This window comes from Pteropus alecto, unplaced genomic scaffold (assembly GCF_000325575.1).
Source record: "Pteropus alecto unplaced genomic scaffold, ASM32557v1 scaffold88, whole genome shotgun sequence".
Classification (NCBI taxonomy): domain Eukaryota; kingdom Metazoa; phylum Chordata; class Mammalia; order Chiroptera; family Pteropodidae; genus Pteropus; species Pteropus alecto.
The window spans coordinates 11,210,100-11,229,387 of NW_006494611.1; the positions used below are offsets into that span (position 1 = coordinate 11,210,100).

Sequence of the window (19,288 nt, forward strand, 5' to 3'; positions counted from 1 at the left end):
ACCTCCTCTACACTCCAGAGGCTCTTACACTCCAGAAGGCAATACATCTTGGGACCTCGCAGATCCAGGCAGGGACTGCCCATCCTAGGGATAGCTAATTCCTAGAGATAGCAAATAAGTTGCCAGTGAGCACACTTTTGCCATGCAAACCAACTAATCCTGAGCTCATATTCTGAACCACCTCCTCTACACTCCAGAGGCTCTTACACTCCAGAAGGCAATAACCAACTAATCCTGAGCTCATATTCTGAACCACTCCAGAGGCTCTTACACTCCAGAGGCTCTTACACTCCAGAAGGCAATATTTCTCTGTCCTAATCATCTCAGGGCCAGGTATCAGAGCTTGCTGGAATTATTCAAGCTAGCCAACCCTAACCTGCCTAGCCTGCATACTTGCCTGGCCTGTTCCTTCTCATAAAAAACTACAATAAAAACTCATACCTTTGCTTTTTCTTGCTCCTCTGCCTCCTGATTGACCCTGGAGCTTCCCCCATGTGGCCCTGCATGGCGTGGCATGACCCCTCCTCTTCAGAACTGTGAGTAACAAATTATCTTTTCAACAGCAATCATTTCCTGATCTGTTGGCCTCACCTTTCCTGAATAAAACCAAAATCCCAAGTACATTTTAAAACATCCTGACCCAAAAAATTTGTGAGCTTAATAAAATGGTTGTTTTATGCTGTTAAGTTTTGGGTCGGAATTGTTATGCAGCAGTTTTGACTGGAACACATATAATATTTTGCCAGTCTCTTAACCTCAGCTTCTTCTTTGGTATGAGATTAATAGCAATGCCACTATCTCAGAGGCCTGTTTTTGGATTAAATGAAATGTAAAGTGCTTAGAGCTCGATATGTATTACCTTTATTAATATTGTTTTCTAAAGGAGCTTTGACACCCAGCTCACTGTTTTTCAGTGCATCCCTGGATTGCAAGACAAAAATCTGCTCTCACTTGAGCTTCTTCTTCCTTCCTTCTTCATCATCCTACTAGTCTTTCCATTCTCCACTGTATCGGTCAGAGTCCAATCAGGAGACAGAAACCACATGGGAATTTGAACAGAGAAATTTCAATATAAGGAATTATTTACTATAACAGAGGATTAGAGTGCTGAGAGAGTGGGTAATAAAAAGTTAAAGAGAACTCTGAAGAATACAGGAAAGAATATATGAGGAGCAGCCATTAACCCGAGGGCTGAGGTAGATCCCTCCCCCCCGCCCCCCCCAAAAAAGTTGCCGAAGTGCTGTGCTGGTAGGACTTGCTGGAAATCAGCTATCAGGGATGCTGGAGAGCATCGTATGCAGGGAGCTACTGCATGCCTCTCAAAGCTTATTGCAAAGCAGCCCAAGGGAATGCCAAGGGAAACTGCTAGCCACTGTGTGTTGCTGGCTGCAATGTGCTATACGACTCAGGCGCTGAAGAAGCTGCCCAAACTGCAGGAGCCTGGTGCCTGGGAAGCAACTTGTGGTCCAGGAACTGGCACTGGAGATGCTTTGCAAGCTGAAGGAGCCTGGTGAGAAGAGCAAATCAGAACTAAAAGGAGAAACGCCTTCCTCCTATAGTGTCTTACCAGCTCCCTCTAGTGACAAAGTTGAGCATTGCTTCACATGGAAAAGGAGAAATATACAGGACTGTGCTCCATTCAGTATTAGATAACCCACACAGTCCACCCCTTTGGAGACTCAACTTCCAAATCCAACCTTCTATATACATTTGGACTTCCATACAATATACCAAGTTCGTATTTTCGCCTAATGAGATACAGCTGTCTTTCTTACAAGTGAAGACGTTCTCACCCTCTCTCCAAAATGAGATATGCAGTCCCAACAGTCTATACTAAATACTTCTCAGATTTTGTCATAGTCCCATGGAATATGCTTTTACCTAAAGACTAAATTGTAACACTAACTTCCAACAACTTACATATAAACTTACATATAAAACGAAAATAAGAAGAGAGAAAAAGGTATGTACAAAAACACCATATATACTTAACAGAGGGAAAATATGCAAAACCGCTACAGTCCTTGTTTTTATAATTGGCCACAAAGCTGTTTTAGTAGGCACTAATGATTTTCTAACTGCCTCATTCCTTCTACATTTATTAGTTGGCAATCTACTATAAGGAAGGCCTGTCTTGTCTCCTTTGTTTTTATTCATTTATTCATTTATTTATATTACTATGGACTTATGTAGTCTTACTTTATTCATTGGGTTATTATGTGTTCCTGTTATATTTTATTTTGATGTTCTGCAGTTGGCAAATGGGGAGCCCTTATAAACTGAATCCTAGTCCTTTTGACATGTCCCCATCATTCTTTGAGTACTTCCTTACTTTCTGGCAGAAGATGTTCTAGGATCATCTTGAACTTACTCAGCCCCAGTGGTAGAATCAATCATTTCTCCAAGGAGCCATGGATCCTTTTGTGGAGAATGGTATTGAGAAATCAATATCAGAGTGTTAAATGTGCTTATTCCTATTGGAGTAGTATAGCTTCTAGGCCCTTTGAGTAGACACAGTTGGGGAATATGTGTGTTTGTGTGTTCATGTATATACATACACATGTATACATGTACAGATACACATATGTAACACATACATACATTTACAGCTAGATTTATTTCTATATCTAATTATCTGTATATTAACAACCATGACTTTCATACTTGCTATAAACTGAACTGTGTCTCCAAAATTCATATGTTGAAGCTGTAACCTTCAATGTGTCTCTTTATGGAGTAAGGAAATATTTAAAGTTAAATGAGAGTTTCCATAAGAGTGGAGCCCTGATTTGATAGGATTCATGTCCTTATAAGAAGAGACACCAGAGAGTTCATTCTTTCTCTCTCCATTATGTGAGGACACAGCACTCTGTAAGCTAGGAAGAGAGCTCCCCCCAGAAACCAAATCAGCTGGCACTTTGATCTTGGACTTCCCAGCCTCCAATACTGTGAGAAAGAAAATTGCTGTTGTTAGGCCACCTAGTCTGTGGTATTTGTTATGGTAGCCTGAGAAAACTATTATAATACTGACCTTTAGTTAATCTATATGAATGGTGTTTTCGTTTGTTCGTTCATTTGTTTGTTTTAGTGTTTCTATAATGTAAACTGTTTGTCTGGTTGTAAGTTCTGAGAAGAGGCTGTAATAAGTTGTCTTGTGTAATGTCTTAAGCAGAAGGGCACTTTTTTTTAAAAAAAAAAAATTATAATGACCAGAATCATTTATCAAGAAGAACAGAGCTGACTCAAAAGTCACACTATTGCTTGTCAGCTGAGTGTAAAAGTTCCCCCTGCTCTCCCCAGAACAGGACTGACAGCAACAACAAACCCATGGGAACATGTCTCAGCCCCACTGGGGGACTATTTGTTATTTGAACAACTCCTGCAGGATAGAGGGGGAAGGAGCGGAATACTGGCTTAGCATCTGCATCCAAAAGTGCTGCACCTCTACAACCTCACTCCGTCCTCATAGCAACGCTAGCCGGTGGGTACGATTATCCCTATTTTATATATGAGAAAATAGAGTAGCAAAGAGGTTAAGTCATTTGCCTAAGGTTGAATATCTAGAACCCCTTTCCTAGACTTAACTCCCCTAAAAACCAGCACTTTGCTGAACCATCATGGAGCCTGGGGCAAAAGGAAATATGTGTACCTATATATGCACTTATCAAAATAGCCTTCATATTTTGAACTAAATGGAAGAAGAGACTAAAAGTTCTAAAATCAGAAAACATGATCTAGTGTTGTCCAGTCCATTCTCACACTATTGTCAACCCTCATAAAGCCAACTGGCAGGGGACACAATGGTGACCTGCTTGGGAACTATGGGCTAATTGGAAATGACTGTTCCCATTGCAGAATGATTCAGGGTCATAAAACAAACAAAAGCTTCCTTATTTTAAATGTTGATATTTTGTTCACCATAGATATTTTGCATTAATTTTAATATTTAAAAATATTACATTAAAATGTATCTTTATTACTGAGTTTTTTGGTGCCCCCTTAAATATCACACCTAAGAAATTTTTCTCACTGGCCTCGCCTTAACCTGATTCCTGGTAAAACCAAGCCTTGGCCTGAATTACTCCAAGGCTCCATTCCCCAGAGTTGACTTTCTCTAAACAGGACCCTGTTGCGGGGTGGATCCCAGATCTCCTACTCCTTCATGGCCTACATAACTGTGAAAGTGTCCCATCTTCTCATCATAAATACTGAACTATAAAGATATAACAAAAGAAATGGTTCCATTGTGTGGTAAGCGCACGGTCACATGCCTGCAAAAATGTTTACAGACTCCAGATATTCTTCACCCAGCCTTAGTCACATATGACCTAGAAGCCACAAGTTTCAGATTCTTACCATGGTATATTCATCTGAGCTCATGGTGTCAGAATTCCTAGGCTCTGCAAGCACCAACATGCCAAGAGTGTAGCCTTCCCATTGCTTAGGATGGATAGAGAGAGTCCCTGGTTCAGAAGCCCAGTGTCCTGGTTCAGGATCAGCACAGTACCCTCCTTAGCCAAGCAGTTGGCTGAAAGGCTTTGCCGCAATACTTGCTATTGGAGATGAACACTGCTGATTTCTTTGCTCTTTTCAATATTTCCCCAGGGCTTCAGGAAAAACAAAGAGAAGCCACTGTTCAACTACAGCAAAGCACTTGCTGATGTTGTTTTTGTGCAGGACAGAAAGAGGAACTGGAGACCAAGGGATGAGGAAGAACAGCTCCCAAAGATATCTTCCACCTTGCAAAAAGGGATCCTCAAATCCTGGTGTGCTGGCGCTTACTCTTTTCCCCTCGGAACTTTAACGGAAGAGAAATTAAATGACTACAAAGCTCAGCTCTATAACAAAAGAAGTCAGGGAGACCTAGCTGTCTACCCCTAGGCCTCCTTCCTGACCATTTGTGAACCAGTGCACAAACAACCCCTAATCTTCCAAGGAAGCAAACAAGCATTTATCAAGAGCCATCCTGGACACCCTGAATCCACTCCTGACTCCTCCAATCCAAGTTCCAAGCTCTAGCCAAAGTGACCTTCTAAAAACACAAATTTGTCATAAGGATGAAATGAGCTAATACTTGTAAAGTGCTGACTGCCATTATAGGCACATAGTAAGTGCTATACGATGGCTATTAAATAAATGCATATAATGCTATTGCCCTCAGAGGATCTTCAGAAGAAATGGAAACTTCTTCACTGCCTGCCTCTGCCTTCTTCTTCCCCACTACTCTCTCCCTTGCTAGCCCTACTCCAGACTTCATTTTAAGTCCTCTTGAGTCAAGCTATCTCCTGGCCTTAGCACATACTATTCTCTCTTTCTTAAACACTCTTCCCAAACCCACTTCTCTTCATGTGACCATCTTCATCTCTGTCATATCTCAGCTTAAATGTTATTTCTACCTTCTAGGGCATCTCAGAGGGAGCTTAGATTCCTCCATTTTACCCTCATAGTCATAATATTTATCACAATTGTAATCACAGCTAAATGTTTTAGGCTTTTTAATGTCTGCTTCTCTTACTAGACTGTAAATTGCCCCAGGGGAAGGGCTTATAGGTGTCTCACGTTCACTATCAAGAAACTCGGAGGAGGTGGGTCCCTAATGCGCCATTGTCGAATGAATAAAACCTTTTTAATACTGTCTCATTCAGGTAACTGGCCAAAGGTCGCACACTTAATATAAGATTTGAACCCATAACATTCTGGCCTTAAGGCCCAAGGTGTGACCACCGCACTATCCTTTCCCTTCCCTCTCCTTCCCTTTCTGCCCCTTCCCTTCCCCTTCCTCAAAGCTGGAACCAGAATGTAAGTGATCGGGGAGATGAGTTTAAGGAGCTGCAGGTCTATCTGCTGAGGGACGCACGCTGTAAGGAACTCGGAGCGGTGCGCACAGGCCTAGGGCACATGGAAGAGGGTACCCCTCACGTGTACGCTGCAGGGACAACCACCGCCGCACCCCAGGGAAGGAATGCGGCCCTGCCCCACAACCGCGCCAGCGAAACCGCGCTCTCCCTGGGGACTGACGTCAATGAAGGGGCTCCTCCCAGCGCTACGCGAGGGCGGTCGGGGGCGAAGGGAAGGGGCCCAAGTGACCACGCCCCTTGCTGTTGCTCCACCGCTGATTGGACCTGGGAGTCTTCGCACTCGGGTTTCGAGGCCGAAGGAGGGAATGGGCGGAGCCAGAACACGCCCCTCATCCCTCTTAGGTCGCTGATTGGCCCACGGAGTCTCCGCGTTCGATTTCGGGAGGTTCTAGGCAGAGCTCACACCAAGGCCCGGCTGAGGATTGGCTGTTCCAAGGCTGGGGAGCGCTTTCTCCGGGGAACCGCGGCTGTGATCTCGGCGACCCGCCTCGGGCAGCCGGGTACGTAGGTCCGCGACCCAGCTCGCGCTGCGCTGGGTGCGGGCGGGAGTGCGAGCCGTCAGAGCCGGGGTGCTGCCGGGACCCAAACCCCCAGATCCACCTAGGGCCCGTTGTTGTGAGAAGCGCTACGTCTGAGCCTCGGGGGCCGACCCTTGCTGGGGATGTCGCTGTGTGACCTCGTCCAGGATACCCCCTCCCAAGCTCTCATCCTCTTGGTGAACGCCGCCTCGTTCTTGTGAGCACCTTCGCAGCAGAAGCCCAGAGCTGCACCTGTCTTCTCGGAAGGCCGGGCAGGGATTGGAGTAAGCACATCTTAGTTCGCCCATCCCGATTTGTGGTCTGTTGGCGCTGCAGTTGAGCGTGGTGAGTAATCGCTCTAACTCCCCGCGGGGCTATGGAGTGCGGAGGGCACAGAGGGTGGCTTGGGAGACTCGACTTTCAATCCCTGCGCCTTCCAAAACCGGCAGAAGCATATAGCAGGCTCCAGGAGGTTTCAGAGCCTCCTGGGTCCTTCCTCTGACGACCTCGGCAGCCATCTGGCGGGAACAAAAATAACAGTGGTTGAGAGAGTGGGCGCTGGGGTTAGACTATCTGGGTTCATATTCCCAGTCTTATTACCTACCACCTGTGTGACTTTGGGCAAGTTACTTAAGCTTCCTGAGCTTAGCTTTCTCATCTGTAAAATGGGTGTAGCGATAGTGCCTCCTCATAGGGCTGTCATGAGGATTAGAGATCACCCGCCTAAAAGTACTGTTTTGCACATGACTTGGAGCAAGGTACCTAAACGGCAGCTATGATTTAAAGTCCCCCAATGACTCCATCTCCCTTTACCCTTATCTTTCAAGAGCGAAGACCCCTTTTGAGGGAGTTTCAGATAGTGGTGATGATGAAAATGACCATGATTCTACGGGCCCTGGTGGTTAAACAGTCTTTTCCTTACACCATTCATTCATGAAATAATGTACTGGGATGGATGCTTTCGCATCCTTTATGTCGTTATCCCCTTAAGGGTTATTTATTCTCACTATTTTGATGATGAGTAAACTGAGGCAGGGGAAAACTGAGCCTTGTCAAAGGACACTCAGTCATCAGTGGCACAGCCAGAATTCAGAGTTCTTGAACACTTAAAAATAATTATTCCTAGATTTAGTAGGAGTTTTTTTCCAGGTCATATCTGAGAATTAGTCTGGGGAAAGGGCCCAGTTTCTTTCTCCACTCCCTGGGACACAGATTTGGAGGCCAATGTATGTCGTTTCTTTCAGGCATGCCTGGCCAAGGCCAGGCCCTTCGGGGTGGGGGGCTCACACGGCCACTGGGACTGAGCCTACCACTTGAGGAGCCACAGATTTTGGCTGCTGTCCAGTGGCATGTCTGTATACGGAAGCAGGCCAGGGACACAAGTGTTGATTTGGGCCTTGGGCCAGAGCCTCCGGTTCTTTTTCTAAGGGGCCCTTGGCCTCAGGTTACAGATGACCACCACCACCACGATTATCTGAAGGGGGTGAGCTGAGTGAGGAGCCAGTTGCTGTGTAGCTCACACAAGTGTGTTCTGCCTCTCATAGTTACGAGTGCTTCCCTGAGACCACTGTGAGTATGTGTCCAAACTGAGCTTCAGACATTACAAAGAATGCTCAGTTGTGCACCATATTTATATATTGCAAATTCATTGCATGATGAGTCACTTTTTAAATATATTTCTTTGTTAGAGCTCTACAGTTCATTTATTGCCTGTTTCAAAACAAGTTGAACTTTGTCATTTTCAACATTTGGTATTTACTTTGGGGGTTCATTTTTTTAACCTAGTTTGTGTCAAACTGAAGTATTTTACAGTTAATCTTTACTCATTTGCTCACAGACCCCTGCTTATCTTTTATGTCAGCTCTGAAATGAGAGATTCATTTGTAAACTTTTAATAGCCCTGTGGTTTCATTTTCCAGTTTAAAGAGTACCGCTTTTCAAGTATACACTGACTTTCCTAGATTCAGGTCTTCTCCAGGAAATGAGGGAGAAAGTAACTATTGAACAGACCGAATGAAAAATTTCTTCTAATAAGTGTTCTGTTTCAATTTTTCTAAAGTTTACAATCTAATCCTTCCCGATAGCCACTGATTATCAGCCTAACTGCTGTCTATCTTGGGGTGGGAGGCAAAGCCAAGACCGAGGGGTCTCAAAATCTGGAGGTGACCCTCCCAACTAGGCTCATGCAGGGTATGGTTGAGGCTGGAGTCTCAGACTCTCCCTGATAGTTATGGTTTTTCATTAGTGCATTTGTAACTCATTGTAACTCCATGGCTGGCGGTAGGGCCTTGCAGAGCCTTGCAGCCCTGGCAGAGTTGGCTGGGGCTACCTGAGAAGTCAGGCTCCAAGCCATTTCCTCCCTGAGGCAGCTGTTGCTGTTTGATCCTGTTGCCATTCAGAGGAAAGGGTGAGATTACCTGAGTCTGAGAGAAAGGACATCACACTTCTCCCATCACCCAAACCCCGCTAGGAGTCTGTCCCAGGCTTGGCCACAGCCATCCTAGGTTGCTAGAGTGCTTTAGAGCAGTGAGTTTTGTCTACCAGACCCTAACCTCACAGGCCATAGCAGCAAAACAGTATCTTGCCTCCATGGAACATTGAGAAGGGGAGCTGCTAGTAGGGGAGTTTTCTGGCACCTAATTAGCTAGACCTGTCCACACATGTTGCTGCGAGGCCCTGGCAGATGAGCAAACCCATCTCTGCTTTGGTACAGACCTAGCCTCCTCATGAAATCATTGACTCTCAACACTGGCACACACCCTCAGAGACCATCAGCATCAACCTGTTCTTACAGATGTAAGAGAGAAATCAACCCACAGAGGCATGCAAAGTGCCTGAGGCCTCTTAGCCAGTGAGTGGCAGAACTGGGGCGAACCCAGTACTGATTCATAAGCCAGTGCTCTTTGCCTTGAGCTGGGTTGCAGTTCCGGATTTCTTTTGTGGAAGCAGGGGATCTTCCTCATTAGAGTGTCACGGATCCAAGGCTGGGGCAGCCTGTCACCCAGAGAACAGCCTGACATTAGTAAAAAGATTAAAATATATTCCACGCCCATCCCTGCCTCAAGTGTGATATAGTCAGTGTTCTTCCTTTCCATTGGTGTGTTTCCCTCTTTGTGAGTTAGGTAGGAATAGTGAAGTACTCTTCACAGAAATGATGGGAAGAGAGGTGCTTTGAGCTGGTTCTGGCCTTGGCTAAGCCACTGGTACTTATATCTGTGTCTCAGCTTCCCTTTGTTCCTCTGTGACCTGGAGTGAGGATAACAGTGCCTGATTCTTAGAATTGTTTTAAGGATGAAATGTCATACATATTGCCTGGTTAGCAGAATAAATACCCCATAGTTAGCTTTGATTTCTCTGATCAGCCTGCAGTTGTTACTTGGTGACTGCTGTTTTCTGGTCACAGTATATTTATATCATCTAGTTCTGAGTTTTTAATTACCAGACATATTAGGTTTTAACTGGATTCCCATTATAGTACCTAAGGCAAGAAGTTTTAAAATGGTCATTTTCCAGATAAGCACAATTTTTATGAAATTAATTTATCTGAAAGTCTTCTGCAGGTTTATTTTAGTTACTAAATCTTTTGAAAAGATAGTGGGTTCTTATGATAGAAGGCCTAGAGAGTGGGGCAGGGGAGTGTGGAAATTACTGGAATGAGAAGAGTGACTATTGAGGTCAGGAGGAGGGAAGGCCAGGGCAAGGGAGGGAAGCTCATTTCTGGGGAGTCTGAACAGGATGGAGTGATGGCTCAGACTTTCCAGAGAACAAAAGGCATGTGAGAGTAAGGGCTATTTTTGTAAGTGGGCTGAGGATAGGAAACCAGTAATGCTTTTATTTATATGATTCTGTTTGCATTTTTTACAATGAGCATGTACATTTTAACTTATTTCCCCCGCCCCCCTTTCTAAGCTGGTTGCTGGTTGACAAGATATCTCTGTAGCTAGCTGTGGAATGAGGTCTGACTTAGCAACCAAGCCGTCCCCCATTAGGCCCGGAGCTGTGAGGATTAGAGGGAGCAAGGCAGGCCCTTAGCTGTCTCAGGCTGATTGCTTGGAGGAAAAGGGAGTCCATATCACACCCCTGATCCAAGTACAAAAGGCCAGGATGCCAATACGAGGGGTATACGCACTTATTTAGCTCTTATTGGGTAATAGGTACAAACTAAACTCATTTAATCTTTACAACAATCCTGGGAAGCGATTAATAGCTCCATTTGACAGTTAAGCAGACAGGCTTGTAGAGGTTACAGAGAAGGCAGCAGAGCTGGTATTCATCCCAGTTCTGTGGAATGCCAAAGTCCTTCATCTTTCTTGTCTCCAGTCTGTTCTCTAATCCCATGGCTTTTTCAGGCTGTACCAGAGACAGCGATAAGGTGGGTGAGCCTTAAAATATAGTTTATTTACAGTTCAAAATAAACTGTAGAACTGAGGGAAATGCTTTAATTTTCATTTCCTGGATATAGTTGGGGGACATTGACATGAACCTAACTTTTATGGAATTTTCTTAAATGCTTCGGCCTCTGCCCTGATACTAATTCTAGCCCTGTAGCCTCTTCTGCCCCTTTTCTCTCTGTGGTCCTTTGGACTGTAGTTAGATCTGATTGGTCTATTTAACAGTTCGTTAATTTATATGGACTTGGTTCATCCCCAAGTCTTGAAAATAGGGAGAGAGATGACTCTTGTCAATTTTAGCAGAATAGTGGTATAGCAAGTGGCCCAGGTGTTTCTGCCTTGGGGCCTCTTCCTGCGCAGCCTTCCCAAGGAATATGTGTATCTTCACTGAGTCATCAGAGCAATCCTGCCAAATAGGTACTAGTACAGCTGATGTGTATACAGGAAGCAGCTGGGGTGTGGAGGGTTGCCAGCAAGTGGTGGAGGCAGCTAGAAGGATTCCAACCTGCATCGCCCAGCTCCACAACCCCTCTCTTACTTCTGTGCTGCAGAGCTTGGGCCTCAGTATCAGAGATCTGGATTCTGTTCCTCAGTTTCCTCATCTGTGAAGTGAGGAAGATGAAAGTACCTACCACATAAGGCTGCCGTGCTCACATTTCAATGTTAGGTAAATACAGCTCTTCAGTGGTGCCTGACACACGTTAAATGCTCAACACATTTCAGCTGCTGCGCTGGAGTTATCATTAGGACCTGAGTATCCTGGGGACTGCCTGGACTTTAGAGCTGGACAGACCTGGGTTCTACTTCTGGCTCTGCACTTACCCAAGGCTTTGTGACTACAGGAAAGTCATTTAACCTGAGTCACATTTCTTCATCTGTAAAGTGGGGGTAAACAATTCTTACCTCACAGGTTTCTGTGACTCAAGTTAATCCATGTGTCAGGCACATAAGCACTCTTTAATGAAGTTTGATTTTAAGATAAGACGTACACCACTTTGGATCTTAGAGAAACACCAGAGGTCCTTGCATTAGTCAGGACACCCAGGTTTGGGAAAAGCTTGCTGAGCTGCTGATGTCTCTCCATGCTTTCCTTCCTCAGAGCACCTAGGATGGGCACCCCAGCCTCTGTGGTGAGCGAGCCACCCCCTTGGCAGGCCCCAACTGAGGCCCGGGGCCGCAAGCAGGCCTCAGCCAACATCTTCCAGGATGCTGAGCTTCTACAGATCCAGGGCCTGTTTCAGCACAGTGGGGACCAGCTGGCTGAAGAACGGGCACAGATCATCTGGGAGTGTGCCGGGGACCACCATGTGGCCGAGGCCCTGAGGAGGCTGCGCAGGAAGAGGCCTCCAAGGCAGAAACCCCTGGGCCACTCGCTACACCACTGCAGCCGGCTCAGGTGGGTTCCTGGGACTGGAGGGCTGAGGGGTGAGAGCACTAATGATGTCTGTTCCACAATTTCCTGGTTGTGGGACCTGGAGCTACCAACCTGGCTTCACTGTAAAAGGCTTACCATTGGGGTTGTGGTAAGGTCTACACAGTGCCTACCACATGGTTGGCCCTTAAAAGGTTGCTGTTACAACTGAAATCATATGACCCTGTGAACTTCGAAGGGAAGGGGTGCCTGGGTCCTATCAGTGCCACCTCATTTCACAGTGATTCTCAACCAGGTACAAGAGACTATTATTTGGAAAGGAAAAAAAAAATCCTGTTTACCTATTACTGAACAGGTAACATTCAAAAGTCAGCCTGGTAAAACTTTTAGATGTAAGATTACAGATAATATAGCATAGGAAAGTACTGTAGAGAAATCAAAGATTAAAAATTGGTTGCAAAATTTTACCTTAAACTTTCTCTAGCCATCTACCTCTTTGCTTAGGTCACTGCCAGTCCAGGAACAGGGAGCCCCCAGAAATCAAGCTGAACCATATGGCCTAACCATTACGGGTATACTCTGGGCTCCATTCCTCTGCTGCCTTCTCTGGGTCCCACAATCAGAACATCAGACCTGAACAGGCCTTCTGAGATCATCAACTCCATATTAACTCCCTACTTAACACACCTTGCTAAGGGTACTTGGTTCCTCCAGTCACATATCATGACTGATTAATGGTGTCTGCCATGAGTACAGGATAAGGAAGATAGAAAAGGTTGAATGTTGCACTCCCTGATCTAGTCCAACTCTCTTTACAGATGAGAAATCTGAAAGCTTTGCTTTGTCGCGTAGCTCTCAGGGGGCAGAGCCAAGACCAGAGCCCCGGTCTCATATTGCCCCGATAGTGTTTCAGTAGTTCACATGACCAAAATCTCTTTTTAGTCCCCATTTTGTTCTCCTATTAATGGCCTATTACATGCTTGTTCTCTGCAGAACCCCAGAGCCCCGTGCTCCACAGGCCAATCCACAGAGCAGTGCCACTGAGATGGCTTCCAGCGATCAGTATCTGAACTCTCGGAGGACAAGTGCCAGGATCCGCCGGAACTGGAGGAAGCCAGGTCCCACAAACTACCTCCATCAGATCAGACACTGATCCAGGGAAAGGGCTGGGAATGGCAGTATCTTCCCCAAGAATCATAGGGACTTTTGCCAAAGAGCCTGGGGAGGTGAAGAAGGAAGAGACTTGAGGCAGACAGCACCCCATACTGCTACGAGCCTGCTCAATTCAGAACAGGACTGAAGGTGTCCAGTGAGCTCTACATTATATGGGGCCCATCCTCACCAGGAAGAGAAACAGAGACCGTTCTTGCCTTGGCCCTTCCTCATCTAACACTATAGATGGGCTGCATGATATTCCCCTGGGAGTCAAGTGACAGACACTCAAGACTGAGCATCTCACCACTCCTGCTGTTAACCCTCCTGCTACTACTACGACCCATGGTCTAGCAGCCTGTCCCACACCCCTGCCCCTGTCATGCCACACAAGGAAACTGTGGTTTAAGTGGCAAAATAAAAACATTTGCATCAAGAACTGTGTATTTGTCACAGAAGGGGAGAATCTTGAAATGGATGCTCTGGAGCCAAGGGCTGTGGGGTTGGGCTCATCACAGGGAAGGGGCGTGTGTTCCCAGGAAGGAGAAAATAGGGCTGGCCCCCTGTGCTTTCTCACCGCCATCCCTTAGAGCCCCTGTGCTGAGGCCTTCTTTCCCAGAAGCTATCGATGGGGAAGATGGAAACCTCTCTGCATACAGTCCTGATCCACAGAAGAGAGGGTTCTCGGCCCCTGGCCAGCTCTAGAAGAGGGAATGCTATACAGTCAGCCCCGCAGAGTAGGCAGTGAGCCTGCAGTCTCAGTGGTGGATACCAGCTCCTCAGCTGGATTCTTCATCCCCATGGGCCAACCATCCACAGGTGGGTCAACAGCTGGACCAATCATTCTTGAGCTTCCTGCATTATCCAAGGTTGCCATAACCTGAAAACCCGAGGTGAGGATTTTTATTACTATTCTGGCTTCATCTCAAAAGCAGCATACCATGTGCTCATTTGCATTTAGCTCTCCTTCCACCCATGCTATCTGCTTGATTATCCATCACTTAAAGAGGCCAGAATTCAAAGTGCTCCAAGCAGGTAGTGATGCACATACAGAGCAGGACTGCCCTCTCGTGGCCATGAAGAGAAGCCAGTCCATATTCCTTATCCCAAACCCTTGAGGCTAATTTTGAGATTCAGAATTTTTTCAGCTTTCAGGAAGTAGTCAGTGAAAAATACTGTATAATTTCTAGTAGGGGAACATCCCATAACAAAACAATATTTCTACAGCAAATATTCACACTAATAGGGATATATAATGATTACAAATAGCTTCACATCAGGGTAGGTTCAGGTCAGTTTTGGTATCAAAGGAGTTATGAAAATATTTTTGGTTTTCAGAGCATTGAGACTTTGGAAATGAGGACCTGTATTTCTCCTACTAAGGAAAATAGACTCAGGAGCCCTAACTCAGCAACTACATAGAAATGCGGTGTTCTTTGTCCTTAAAATTGCATTCTACTTTGTCTACCTTCCACCAAAGAAAACTAGACAAAAAAAAAGGTCAGAATTGGGCTTGTTATTCATACATTTGCATTGATTTAAATACATTACATACAATTTCTACAGTGCATTAGAAGAACAATACAGAGGCAGCAGGACTCTCATAGCCCAGCCTCCACTCCCTGACATTGGGGGTCAGGGTCTATGGCTGGCAGAGGGCTGGGTGGTTCTGAGTGCCACCCATAAGCTTGCCTTGGCACTGGGCCCCTGGCTCTCCCAAAGCCCACAGTCAAGGCAACCTGAGTACAGGCTTCAGGCAGAATGGAGACAGGCCAGGAAAGGATGCCCCCCACTGTTTCACCTGCCAGAAATGTGACCAGCCCCTCGTACGCTGGACCCAGCTTTCCTTCTCCTCACAGAGCTGGTCAGCTTGGCTTGGGGAGCAACCAGACTCCCTCTTCAGACTCCTCAGGCTCTCCTGACACTCAGGTGGAGCTTTATCGCACGTTTCTGTAAAGATGTCTATGGAAAGCTAAACTCACCTGGGTCCCCTTCCAGCCTCTGGGAGCCCTGCTGCTCCTGCGTTCTGAAGGCAGGCATTCTCACAAACATGGTCCCCAAAGCTAGTGTCCAGGTTGGCTGACCAGGATTGTCAAGGCTGGGGCTGGTGAAGGAGCTGTGCTGTTATCCACAGTGCATGCATATCCAGCTCCCAGAGGCTCTTGTCAGCTGGGTGAAAGCCCAGGACAAGCTGGCTCCTGGGGGCTGGAATGGAAGGACACCAGCCTGGCCTAGCTGACAAGAGGGCTGTACATCTCTGCTCTGCCTCCTAGATGGTGGGGCTGGGCAAGCAGAGGGCACACAGCCATAGTCCTTACTCCCTTTCTTTGGTTGTTTTTCAAACCTTCAAGATAGTTTCTTTCCAAGGCTGATTGACTAATCGCTGGGTGCCAGACACTTGAAGTATCCAGTAGCACAGGGCTGCGCCTTAGCCACAGATAGCACCCTCTTTACTCCCTCCTGAGGCCATTCTTTGCTTTGGTGTAGAAAGGGCTCGGACACCTGGCAGGGGAGACAGTTGAGGGAAAAGAAACAATGGAAGCAGGAAGATGCACTGAGCTGGGCAGGCACTGGGGAACAGTTTGAAGGCCTCTCTCCTTTAGGCCCCACCTTTCTCAATAAGCCATAGAAAAACTGGCCCAGAACAAGAAGTCAGGGAGCAAAGGGCAGCTACCAATTAGGAGGCAGAATACGAGTCCTATTACCTCCACCAAGCAGCAATGGTAGCATAAAAAGAAGTCCAAGGATCTAATATTGTTCTCTTATGAGCTGAGACCCACTCCACAATCCGAACTGGACCCCTAAGTCAAGAGTTGAGGAAAAAAATATCTAAAACAACAGAAACAATATTAGTGGACTCAGAAAGCAAGACTGGGGTAAGTTTGCCCACTGACCAATTACAGCTCCCAGCGTACACTCAGACCACATGGATCACTTGTGCATGCTGGGGAGTCTACGTCCTCCCTCCTGCCTTTGCCTGAATGAGAGGCAAGCTGCAGGTCTGCACTAGAGAAGTTGGGTCCCTAGCAGGGCAGAGAGCAGAGCTGATCTACAGAGTCATATACAGAACTGCTGGGAGGTCTGGAGCTAAAGTACCCCCACCATGCAAATTGGGTCTGGAGGCTTTTCGTCAGTCTATTGCACTGGTGGGAGAAGGGGAAGACTTGGCAAAAACCCAAAGGGAAGGTGTGGCTTCTGTCTGTCCCAGGAGTGTGAGTACCCAGCTGCCTTGGTCCATGGGAGTGGGGAACTGCTAGGCACCGGAATGTCTGGGTCCATGCAAACGTAGGTCTGGATTCAAGGTTTCTGATATAAGAGGATCTGAGATTCTGCCCGGGTTTTCCTAATAGTATTTAAATCTGTCTTTGTTATTTGTTTGTTTCTGATGCAGAATATAATGAGAAACTGCAAGAGAGCAGGGTGTCAGGGAGAAAAGGCAATTACCCAATCTGCCCCCAGGAGACGCTGGAAGGAAGCCATTTCTTCCTGGGCATCTGGATTCCTTGCATGGAGCTCCAGCCCTCCCCAGAACTCAGAAGGGCTCACCAGCACTCACTGTCCCTCTGATTGTGCTTCTCCCAGTACTTGGGAAAGCCCTGAGGCAGGTGGCAAGCAGAGAGGGAGAGTTCTCAAGGGCACTGTTCTCCACTGGCTTCTCTGACTTTTCCTGCAACCTGTTCCCCAGGCTTCCTCCCAGCCCAAGTCTCAGACAATGCGCCTTTGTCTGCCTCTCAGGCTACCACCATGAAAAGAAGGGCTTCCGACTCTGAAAGCTTTGTGTGTAGGACTCGCTAGAAGACCGCTGGTGGGACCGGGCAGTCTCGACAATCACGGGTGGCATCTGGACCAGGTGCAGGGGACTCTTGTTGTCTTTCAAGGCCTGAGTCAGATTTAGGATCTGCAGTGGGAAAAATGAGATTAGTGAGGGAAAGGCATAGGCATTTGGGTCTGCCTCTGAAGGGAGACTGCCAGACAGAGTGTACCTATAAATCAATAAAAAAATAAACAACATACTAATGGAAAATTGTACAAATAGACTACTTATAAAAGTAGAAATATGAGTGGGCAATATATAGAAAATGGAAACCTCTCTAGTCATTTTAAAAATATACATTTTTAAAAATACAAAAAATTTAAAAATACAATAAACATCTTGTTTTTTGCCCTTCTAGTTAGTAAAAATACAAAAGACGACGATGACATAGAGCTGGGGAGAATTCAGAGATATGGATGTAGGGCCTGAAAGAACAATCTTTCAGAAAATTCAGAGAAGAATAAAGGCTTAAACGTGAACAGGCCTTCTGACTCAGCGATTCCATTTTTAAGACTAAGGAAACAATAGTGAACATGCACCAAATAGTTTCGACCAATATAATGCAGCATTGTTTATGAAGTAAAAATGACATAAATGCCCAAGAATATGGGAACAGTTAATAATCTAAGGGATAAAAAGCAAACAATTAAAAAAGATAATTTATTGGCATGGAAAGCTGATCACAATGTTATTAGACAGAAAAAGAAGGAGAATAAGGAACCAGTATTATAATGTGATGCCACCTGTATTTTCTAAAATTCTATCTTCCTATCTGCAGAAAAAAAAAATTTTGGAAGTTGGTGGTGATTATATCTGAGTGAAGGAATTACAGGTGATTTTTATTTATTACTGTTTATCCTTATTTTCTGATTTTCCTACAAAGACCATATCTTTTAAAAAGCCAAGAGTTCAGTTGGATTCTCTCTCTAATGCTATCTCTTCATCATCTTTGTATTTAAATTTTTGGAATAATTTTAGATTTACAGAAAACTTGCAAAGATAGTACAGAAAGTTCCCATATACTATTTACCCAGTTTCTTTTTACATAACTATAGTACATTCAGCAAAACCAGGAACACTGGAACCTTACTATTAACCAAACTCCAGGCTTAATTTGGATTACATTAGCTTTTCCAGTACTGTTTTTTTTCACTTCCAGGATCACATACAAGGATACCACATTGCATTTAGTTCCTTATCAACTTTTGTCTGTATTTTAAAGATATTTCAGACGTGTGTCCATGGGGACACATTTTCTCCCCCTTGTCATAATTAGAATCACCACCATTTATCTACTCTGGCAGGATAATACAAAAGCTGAAGTTGTCGTATGATAGCCTTCTTTAAAGCACTAGATGTTACAGATTTGCGCAGCCAGGCCACAGACATACGGTACAGTAAGCTAGGCTGCACCCTCGAATCACACAGCCTTCAAGCTAAATATCCTTGGCACACAAATGCCACCCATAAAGAGGCAGAGATTCACCTAGAACAGAGGTCAGAAGTTGGAAGTAGATCCTGCCAGTAATTAATTCCTGTTTTACTTACTTGTTTTGGTATTTGTCAGCATCCTACACTGCTTCTAAGAGCCCTGAGTACAAGATCAGGGTAGAGAACTAAAAGGAGGTTCAAATGGAACTGGAATGGATTGTGCAGGAGACCACCCAACTTAAGACACAGAGGATTTTAAACCTGCCCTAGCTGGGTCTTCTTGTGCTTCTTTTGGTTCTTTGGGTTAGAAGCCACCTTTCAGGTATGCTGAAGTATTTGGGATAAAATGTCAGTTGTCTACAACTTACTTTCAAAATATTTGGCCAAAAATAAAATCTATCTAGGGAGGTAGACAAATTATATAGGTATTTAGAGATAGATATTACTCATATAGATAATATATAAAGATATGAGATAAAGCAAATTTAACTAAATAAATGTAACAACTGGTGAATCTAGGAGAAGATTCCACTTTTACAACTTTACTGAGGTTTGAAATTTTTTAAATTACAAAGTTGAAGAAAAATTTATAGCAGGCACATAACGCTAAAAAATAAATACTGTCTTTGCAAATGTTACTTAAAGAGGCTTCCTTTAGACTCTGCATTCTTTATCTAACTCCTTGTTAGAAGCCTTTATGGTGAGTAACAAGTACTACTCAAGTCCATCTCTCTGGGGGTTCTTCACTCTTT

The 19,288-nt window shown here is 45.2% G+C and overlaps 2 protein-coding genes across 3 annotated transcripts in view; one reads left to right on the forward strand and one right to left on the reverse strand.

Annotated features, from left to right (window-relative positions):
- Window positions 1-6,063: 6,063 nt before the first annotated feature.
- On the forward strand, window positions 6,064-13,727 carry AVPI1 (arginine vasopressin induced 1). Its single transcript, XM_006925908.3, has 3 exons — window positions 6,064-6,721; window positions 11,867-12,163; window positions 13,133-13,727. Exons 2-3 carry the CDS (start codon window positions 11,877-11,879, stop codon window positions 13,290-13,292), a joined length of 447 nt encoding a protein of 148 aa, XP_006925970.1. The 5' UTR covers window positions 6,064-6,721; window positions 11,867-11,876; the 3' UTR covers window positions 13,293-13,727.
- A 1,059-nt stretch (window positions 13,728-14,786) lies between these two features.
- Window positions 14,787-19,288, reverse strand: part of PI4K2A (phosphatidylinositol 4-kinase type 2 alpha) — a 25,426-nt gene continuing 20,924 nt past the window's right edge. For both annotated transcript variants that reach the window (XM_025042263.1, XM_006925907.3), the window contains one exon: window positions 14,787-17,189. In XM_025042263.1, the coding sequence (XP_024898031.1) occupies window positions 17,028-17,189 (162 nt within the window). In that variant the 3' untranslated portion in view covers window positions 14,787-17,027. The remainder of the gene's footprint in view (window positions 17,190-19,288) is intronic.